Genomic DNA, 9,589 nt, shown 5'->3' on the forward strand with positions numbered 1-9,589 from the left:
GAACAAAAATAAATATTTAGATTACCTCAATGTGCAAAAAAATGTACATGTATCATATTAGAAACATCGTTTTAATACAAGGAAACTCAATAATATTTTATAAAAAGTAATAAAAAAGCCTAATATTTATAATGAAGGAACCTCTTCAATTAATTTGTAATATTTTAACTTTTTCTTTTCCAAAATCAGAGAAACATATTTATTTTAAATACACTTTTTTTAACCTTAAATGTAACCCTGGCTCATTAACTTTCAACGCAATAAAAAATAACGATTTTTCTTTTCCTTTCTTTTCAAATTCACAAACATTTATTATTCTTGTCATTACAACAACAAAAAATGACCTATGAACATTTAGGTGTCTCTCTCTATTGGCAACACATGACATACTGTATGTTTCACAGAGTAAAGTGTGAGATACGAACAACAATTAAAAGATTGAGAGAGGTAATGGGCTCTTTTATATCAAAAAAACACATAGCCTACGTGTCCACCGACAACATGAAATGATCACAAATTCACTGTGTAGAGGAGATCCAGGGGAGAAGGGGAGGGGGGGGCTGATAGTGGGAAATTGATATTTTTGTGTCAGAATCCCCCCCTCCACCCCCCCTTTTGTTTCCATGTGCTTTCTAAGTAAAACCTGAGTTCGCCGTCTCTGTCAGCCTATCAACAACAACAGTGCCATGTTCTCACGACGCACGAAATAAAAACAATATAAATCATATTAAAATTCTCAATTATATTTTCAAAAAGCCGGAAATCATCCTCTTTAGCCATGGTTGACACATAAAATAACAGGATCTATTTTCTCCCATTGACAAATGGAGGCCAGATTACAGGCCAGTTAAAAACAGCCTCCTCCGAGTTTCTCTTGCTTTTGTCTCTGAATATTATACACATATTTACAAACCATAAATAAACCTCTCCTTTTTTCATTGTTAGGAAATGTGGAGAGCCAAAACGTTCTTTTTCTTTTTTTTTTTACCAACAATATACAGCCTACCTTCACTTAAGACGACGCCACAATTTGGCATTTTAATAAATTCATTCTTGACATTTTTTTGTTTCTTTTTAGAAAGGACAAGTGTTCATATTGGGGTTTTTGCTGGAAAATGTCTGTGGCCCTGGTTGTAATATGCTGTCCTGTGATAGGGTCAAATGGTTTGAAGCAGAGGCCAGTGCTGGGGTGAGGATAGCCAGGATCTGAGCCTGGCTGCCCGGCGGCACGCTGTAGGAAGAGGCGGTGGAGTGGGCCGCGCCGATGATATTGTCAATGGAGAAAGAAGGCCGACTCGGGGCGCTGGAGTCCGTCTTGAGAGGCGGCAGGGACGGGCTGAGCTGAGGGTAAAAGGGCTTTCTTAAATCTGCCCCTAAAAGAGAGGGAAGGTGATGCGGCGCTTGAAATATGGAGGCTGATGAGGGCAAGGTGCAGTGGGCGTTGGGGAACGGGAATGAGCCCCCTGTGTGGTGGTGCGGGTGATACGGGTTGTGGGCTGCGTGGAAGTTCTGCAGCTGGATTCCATAGTTGTATCCGTACGGGCTGTATCCAAACCCGGGTAGGAAGCCAGCAGCCTCCCGGAGGATTTCGTTAGCATGGTGCCTCTTGAAGCGCTTCCTCCTGCGCAAGAAGCTCCCGTTGTCGAACATGTCTGCGGAATCCGGGTCGAGAGTCCAGTAGTTGCCCTTCCCGGGGTTGCCTGGTTCTCGTGGGATTTTCACAAAGCAGTCGTTTAGGGACAGGTTGTGGCGAATGGAGTTTTGCCACGCGGGGAATTTCTCTCGGTAGTAGGGGAATCTGCTGCTGATGAACTCGCAGATCTCGCTGAGAGTGAGGCGCTTCTTGGGGCTCTGCAGGATGGACATGGTGATCAGGGCAATGTAAGAGTAAGGGGGCTTCACAAGTGCGTTTTTTCTGGATTTGTCCCCTATTGCAGTGCCGACCTCTGCGCCAGAGCCCATCTGGTCTGACGGACAGTCGGAGCTGCTGAGCCCGGGAGAGGAAGCCCTCTCAGCCGCGTTTTGGGAGTAATTATCGTCCGAGTCATTGTCAAACTCATCGTGGATGTACTTTCCGTCTTTTCCCACGGATATGTCACCCCCAACCACGTCGATGTCCAAATCTTCGGACAATGCAGAGCTGTCGGACATATCCGTCCCTAAAGTCATCCTCGGAGACGCCGCTTCTCTTTCCCCTCTCTCCCAGATTTCCCTCCTCTGGTCCGGCGAGGAACTGACTCTCCCTCTCCCCCCTCACAACAACACCAGAGTTTTGCTGCAGTTTTATCTCCAACTACTGAATGCACACATGGCTAGAATCTATTGAAAAGATAAAGAACTCTTTGACCTGCAGTGGATTTGGAGAGTCCTGGTCGTCCGGGGCTTGTCAAGCAGGGCCGAGAAACTTCTGACTTTCAGCCGTAAAAAACCACAGTCAAAGTTCAACGGTCTTCCTCCAATCTGGATTCGTGTTTTCTTGAAATGCGATTGTTTCCGTCTGTGATCAGTTTATGCGGTAGCTCGTTTGAAAAAAGCTTCTTTTGGATATCCTAACTGTCTTTCCAAAATATATTTTACGCACGGGGTTGGGTAGGTATCCAGACAGACTATCACACTATCCTCCTTAGCTCTCAAAGGGTATTTATAGGAGCACGCTGATCACGTGGTCTTTGAGTCACTGTTACCAGGAACTGGAGCAAATTGCCCTGCAGAAAGTGATATTCTGATCTTCTCCTGAATCTAAAAACACATTTCGTTAAAACAAAAACTAATATAGAGATCCAGAAATACATTTAATTTAATACATTTTTCGTATGCATATGGATTAATTTTCAGGTTTGTTTATGTATAACATATTGGAGATCAACCTTATACTGTAATTGATCAATTCATGTATTTATTAATATAAATTTTGCCCAAATAATTTTAGAATATTAATTACAAATATTTAAAACATTGTTTTCCTCTGACAAACCAACGAATTGAATCAATTCAAATGCTGTTTTATTTCTAAACTTGAGGTTGCGTGAGTCTATTAAAATGGCTTTTTCCTTTTTTCTGCAGGGTATAGTGAGCAATATCTGCTGCGATCACTTTTTTATGAAAATCCTACCAATTCGTTAGAACATAATAGAAATGCATATTGAGAATCAAATGAAATCTCCCTTTTGTTTTAAATATAAGCCAAATTAAATTATAAAATATCTGAAAAATAAACTCCTCACAACATGAAAGGGAGAGCCTGAAATACAATTACTATCATTATTATAATGATCAATTTTATTATATCTACTATAGTAAATGTATCATCATTGTATTTCTGTTGCTTTTCAAACGCAATGTTGTTGCGGAAATGAAATATATAATGTGTTTGCCTATAATCTGTAAAATAAAGTCTATAATAAATATGAAATTACCCCTGAAATAACTATTGTTTATTGACTTTTAACAAATATTTAAATGTCAGTTTAGATAATTAGATCTCCTACATTAGCATTTGTTTCATTCATGACATGAACACACTCGTAACTCTTCTCTGTCCCTAATAAATGATCTGATTTTATCCCTAAATCCCCCTTGGAGCTTTTGGCCAGCCTCCTGACTCCCGGGTCACTTCTCACGGGTTTTGTGTTTTCCTTGTCAAGAAGTCACAAAACTATCCGTCTGCATTTTCTGCATAATTCCCCGCGTTCACAGTCAGCTGCAACAACCTGCTCCAATCCGTCTTCGTCAGGAGTGAAAGGGCCAGCAGATGACAATGTGTAAAGTGTGTGTAATGTGTGTGTTATTCAGAGCAGACTCACATTCCAGTTCATTACGCTGCAGAAACACCGAGTTATTGTAATGCATTTAAATCAGCACCCCATTCATCTTAAAGTCAAACAACAGCTTGTCAGGGGACTGGGCGTTTTATTCTGGAGTCCAGAGCAATTGTACATGTTTGCATTTATTGAAGGAAAAGACTTCCCCTGAGGAATCAAGTGCAAGTTAAGCATGGAACTTGTTAAAAAGAAGCCCTGACTGAACCCTGTGTCCCCCTGCCTGACCTGCCTGTCGCGAGCCTTTTAAAATATGAAATAGACGCACTGACAGCTGCCACACACACACGCACACACACACACACACACACACACACACACACACACACACACACACACACACACACACACACACACACACACACACACACACACACACCCCCCCCCACACACACACACACACACACACACACACACACACACACACACACACACACACACACTACTTTCCCATATTAAAGAATATTTTTAAATTGCAATACCTGTATTCAACACATTTTTGGAGAAATGGGATGAAAAACAGTACCCAGGTATTTTATTTGGTTGGAGTAATCTCTTTGTTTTCCCCACTGTCTATAATCCGGGTGGCTAGTTGTGACTTGTTGAATTATAATTCACTCTTTTGGAATATGTTTGAATATCTATAACCACTATGATGTGACAAATAATCAATAAAATATTCATAATATATAAATACATCATATAACAAAATTATATTCCTATTTGCATTTACAGCACCTTAATTATGAGGGTACTTCTTTAAAAGTTCCACAGCGTACCAACCTGCACATTTATTCGTTAAATCTGGTTGAGATATCTGGCTCGGAATGCATTATTTGATCGATCAGAGAGTTAATTAAATATAATAAGCGACTAAACATGCGCTGTGGGATATTTAATTTTCATTACATTTCCAGAGGTTCAGTGGGATTTTGGCTCTTATGATCCGTGATGTGGAGCGTCTCCTGTTTGTTGGTGTTGGAGCGCCCTCTGCTGGTAGTGGAGAAAATAGATCCTGACAGTGATGGCTGTTGTGATGACAGTAAACGCCAGTGTGTTAAACATGGGCATAAAACATTCAAGGCAACTTACTGTTAATAAAAAGTAGTAGCACCATGTCAATAGGACAATACTTTAACAGAATATAAAGTATATGTCATTTAGTTTTTAATTTGTGTGATGTATATGTAATCACGAAAACTGACATGTGAATTTCGATGTAATTTGCTTCTGGACTAGGGCTTCAAATTAAGTGAGCCAGTGGTGGAGGAAGAACTCAGATCTCACCTTAAGTATGTACTAACGCCACACTGTAAAGATACTGTGGAACAAGTGAAAGCCCTGCAAACAAAATGTTTAAAGTACGGAATAATTAGGTATATAATGAGGTATTTCATTGAAAAATACTCAATACAAAGACATTTCTAATTTAACTGCTATAATGGCCATACATTTATTTAAAAGCAGGATTTTACTGTCTTTATCTGAGGTGATGCTGATTTTGAGCGATCACCTGCAACTTAGCAGACAATTTAATCATCGATAAATTAATTATTCTTTCCGTTGATCAATTTAAGATTTGTTTGTGATAATATTAATGTGACTAGTTTATTGTCAAATTGTTGGGGTGAAAGGTACAGAATTAGTCTGACAAGTAGTGCAGTCTGTGGCATGTAAACAAAAGACTAAAGCAAAGTATCTCAATGTGAAGAATTTGATAGTACAGTACTTGGCGGCAGACTGATTCAATTCCATGTGGCAGTACATAATATTAAATAACACCATTTCAAAAATACTTTTATTTCAGTATGAGAAACTAAAGCAGATGTAGATCCTACCTTTCACTTTTATTCAAATGCTACAGCTGCCTCTTTGCATAAAGGTTATACAGTCAAAAACAGTTGAATCAGTCTACCTGGTTGTAGATATACAAAATAGCATTTTGAGCATACACAGGGAATTATTATCTGCACTTACTGAAGCAATTAATTACCTGCTAAATGAAAGCAGAATGTGTGTAATTCATCATAAGACATACATTTCACTGCAAGCCGCCAAAATAAATCCCTGAGTGAAAACAGTCAGGCTGAACATCTTGCTTTTGCTGCCACCTGGTGGTGGAAAGCAAACACCTGTTTTCTTCATTTCCAACCTGTTCTGAACAACCAGTTGTTTTGCACAGAAGCAATGAGGTTATGAATATGCGCTACTTTTTAAATGTGATTCTGCTGACATCTAAATATCTGTAAAGCTCCCAGGTCATGAACTATGTGTGTATAAATTGTCAAATGCAATCAGGCTTCAGGGTCTTTACTATAAGACCGTAAATCAAACCAATCTACGTCTTGTATCCAAATATTTACTTTTTTAAGAAGCTCTTTTCCTGGGCTGCAAAATCTAACCCATAATTGTAAACATACTGTATACGACATCTCCTTTGAGCTCTAACTGTGTCATATTAAGAAAGTAATTCAATTGTTCTCCACATTCATTGATTTGCACAATCAGTACGTTGCCTTAATTAATAATCTTAGTCTTGAATTGCAGCTATGAAATAGACTAAAGAGCAATCACAGGGAACAACATGAACCTTTAAACAAACAATGCTCGATCATTTGCTGTGAAATTCCATCAGCTTCTTTCCCGTGTTCGGTTATATAATTAGTGAATGGTCAGGTTAACCCACCAGGTGGCCCTGAGGCAAATATGTTCCATTTTCCTTTTTATATTTGTGCCATGGTTCTGCAGCAGGTGGAGTGACAGTCTCAGCTGACTCGATTTAACACTTTGCATATGAAACAGTCTTTACACTGGAGGTGATTGACTTCAGAAATGTCAGCATTACCTCAATCAGTCCCTATGATCCATAGTTTGAGTTCAGTTTAGTTTGCGAGTGTCTGAGAACCGAAAATTACACAGGCAAATTAAATGTCATAATATTGTTGAATAATTAAAAACCTGATCAAATACAAACTCAGAGTTTTTTTCATTTTAAATGACATTAAATATGTAATAGTGTTCCCACTCACTCACTCACTCTGTCTTTCTCTCAACATCGTGATGTGAACACACGTTAAATATAGAAGATTAAATTGTTGATAATAGTGAACAATGATTAGATTTGTTATTTTTGAAATGATGGATGACACATCTTGTCTGCATCCATCAATCCACAAATATTTTTGGCAACATAAAACTGACAAATAAAAAATATATTTCAAAGGTACAAATATTCTGTAAATATATGAGACAAGTTAAATTAGTTAATAGAAGCTGAATAAGAACTTTATATATCAATGGATTTCAAGGAATTCTTTCTGAGGAAAAAACGACTATACTGTAAGTGAAATTATGACAAAGACTATTTAGATGACTCCAGTCTGTAAAAGTGATTATTAAAACCTGACACGGATAATGACTTCAACAGTCCAAACGTTTGATGTATAATTCCGAATGTTATTTGAATGTAAATGATCTTATTTAAATGATTTAATTCATGTGTAATGATAATGGCTGTCCCTTTGTCTAGATTATCTTTGTGTCTAATTGTCTATTTCTACATTGTGTGTAGTTTGGTCATAAAACCCTATGTACATTAAAAAACCTTTTGGCTTTTATATTGAATCAAATTGGTGTTTGTGGAAAATATCAAAATGTAGAGGTACAATATACATTTCTAATCTTGTGGCGTTTCACTAAGAAGGTTTTATAATAAAAAGTAAACACATTGACTCTTAAAGTTTATTTTAAATTGAAAGAAAATATTTAGGAGCTGGTTTAGTCTTGAATATGTTCAAAAAACAATAGTGTAATACAATCTGCTTCTAAATTAAACCATTCATCTTATAATTGTGACTTATGCCTATTCATTTAGTAAAAGTTCTACCACTACTCAAGCTACATTGACGTGCTGTTGGACTAAAACCAAACAAGATCAATACAGTGTTTTTTATCAAGAAAATCATTTGAATGATCGAGCAAAAAAGACCACATAGATTTTTCTGTAAAAATGAATTTATTTCAGGCGACCTGTCGTCTACAATAACACTCTTTTCTTTCATAAAGTTTTTTATAAATCAACAAACTATTTACATGGAAAACAGCAGAATTAAATTGAATGATAAAGCAAATACATGTAAAAAAAACGTACTCTAAAACACACAAAATAAACGAAATGTGGCACAAAATACATTAAACTCTGACATACAGTCATGGAATGTGTCAAACGGATCTAAATGGCTTTAAAATAGGAATGTTTTATCATGAGGCTCGGTATTGTGTCACAAAATGTCTTTCTTTCTTATTATGGCGAACTAAATATCACCGAATCTCTCACAGGAATGTATAAATCTGCCATTTACACAACAGAAGGCCATACGACATTTTGAAAGGCCTTACGTGAGGCTTTGATATCCTAATAATATTCTTCTTTAAGTTTTTACTGTCCTATGTTTTCATGGGGTCATTGAGGGCATATTTCTATATATTGATCTATAAAAACCTATAATAAATTAGGATTTTCTTCACATATACCGCTCTAATCCTGACGCGAAGTTGGCCTGCCTCATGTAGGAGTTGTTGTAAGAGTTCATGGGGTTGGAGAGGCCCAGCAGCTGGTCCGTGTGCTCCGCGCAGGACCCGGGGCGCAGGGCCGGCAGGGACAGCCTGTTCCCGGAGCAATACACCTGAGAGCTGCCGGGGGAGAACCCGGACTGGGTCATGGTGGGCAGGTTCGGAGGGGAGGCCGAGGAGGAATACGGATACCCTGCGCTCAGGTTGGAGGAGAGATTCCCACTGTTTCTGCTCAGCATGTTCCCCGAGGGGTTCCCAGCCTGGTTCTGGAAGCAAGCAGACGGGTCGGTGCCGGTGACCGAGCAGCTGGAGGTCATGGTGCCCATATCCCCTCCTCCTAGTCCCATCCCCTGCAGCCCCTGGGAGTTGAGGTCTCCCCCGGACTGCTGGCTGATGATGTTATCGATGCTGAACATGCGCGGCTGTCCCTGTCCAGAGGCCTGGTAGTGGTGCAGCATGGCCGGGTGCGGGGAGGTGGCACTTAGCTGGGAGCCGTACCCAGACCCGATCCCTGCGTAAAGGGTGTTTGGGTACGTGGGCCTGCCCATAGGAGTCGGGGTGAAGGCGCTGGAGCTCTGCATGTACCCCGGGTAGGTGCTCACATCTGTGCGCTTGAACCTCTTCCTCCTCCTCAGAAAGCTCCCGTTGTCAAACATGTCCTCAGCAGCGGGGTCTAAGGTCCAGTAGTTACCTTTACCTGGCCTGCCAGGCTCCCGGGGGATTTTAACAAAGCAGTCGTTCAGGGTGAGGTTGTGCCGGATGGAGTTCTGCCACTTCTTCGAGTTCTCCCTGTAGAAAGGAAACCGCTCCATGATGAACTTGTAAATGCCCCCCAGGGTGAGCTTCCTCTCGGGGGAGTTGGCGATGGCCATGGCGATGAGAGCGATGTAGCTGTAGGGAGGCTTCCCCCGCTGCACCGGCCTTTTCCTGCGGCGGCTCCCGGTGGGCAGGTGCTCCTCAGTCTGCCCTAAAGCGGCTCCATCCTCCGTGTTTGGGCTGCTGCCTCCCCGGGGCTCGGACTTGATCAACACGTTGTCTTTTGACCGGGCCTGCAGCATCAGAGGTGGGCCAGCCTGCAGCGGAGAGTCCAGGCTCATGGTTGGAGACAGGACCACAGGACTGACCTCCGCAGGCGAGTGCTGCGTCTCAGCGGTCATGTTACACATGCCAGAGAAGTAAGAGTAATTTGCCAGATTCAT

The 9,589-nt window shown here is 40.4% G+C and overlaps 2 protein-coding genes across 2 annotated transcripts; both read right to left on the minus strand.

Moving 5' to 3' along the window:
* Positions 1–263: 263 nt before the first annotated feature.
* foxd2 (forkhead box D2) lies at positions 264–2,682 on the minus strand. The gene has a single exon (XM_079662752.1). The coding sequence runs from the start codon at positions 2,167–2,169 to the stop codon at positions 1,075–1,077; it is 1,095 nt and encodes a 364-aa protein (XP_079518878.1). The 5' UTR covers positions 2,170–2,682; the 3' UTR covers positions 264–1,074.
* Positions 2,683–8,341: 5,659 nt separating this feature from the next.
* On the minus strand, positions 8,342–9,589 carry foxe3 (forkhead box E3; the record flags this gene model as incomplete). The annotated part of the gene is made up of 1 exon (XM_079655227.1): positions 8,342–9,589. One exon carries the CDS (start codon positions 9,587–9,589, stop codon positions 8,342–8,344), a length of 1,248 nt encoding a protein of 415 aa, XP_079511353.1.

Source organism: Notothenia rossii, assembly GCF_949606895.1.
Source record: "Notothenia rossii genome assembly, chromosome: 1".
Lineage (NCBI taxonomy): Eukaryota > Metazoa > Chordata > Actinopteri > Perciformes > Nototheniidae > Notothenia > Notothenia rossii.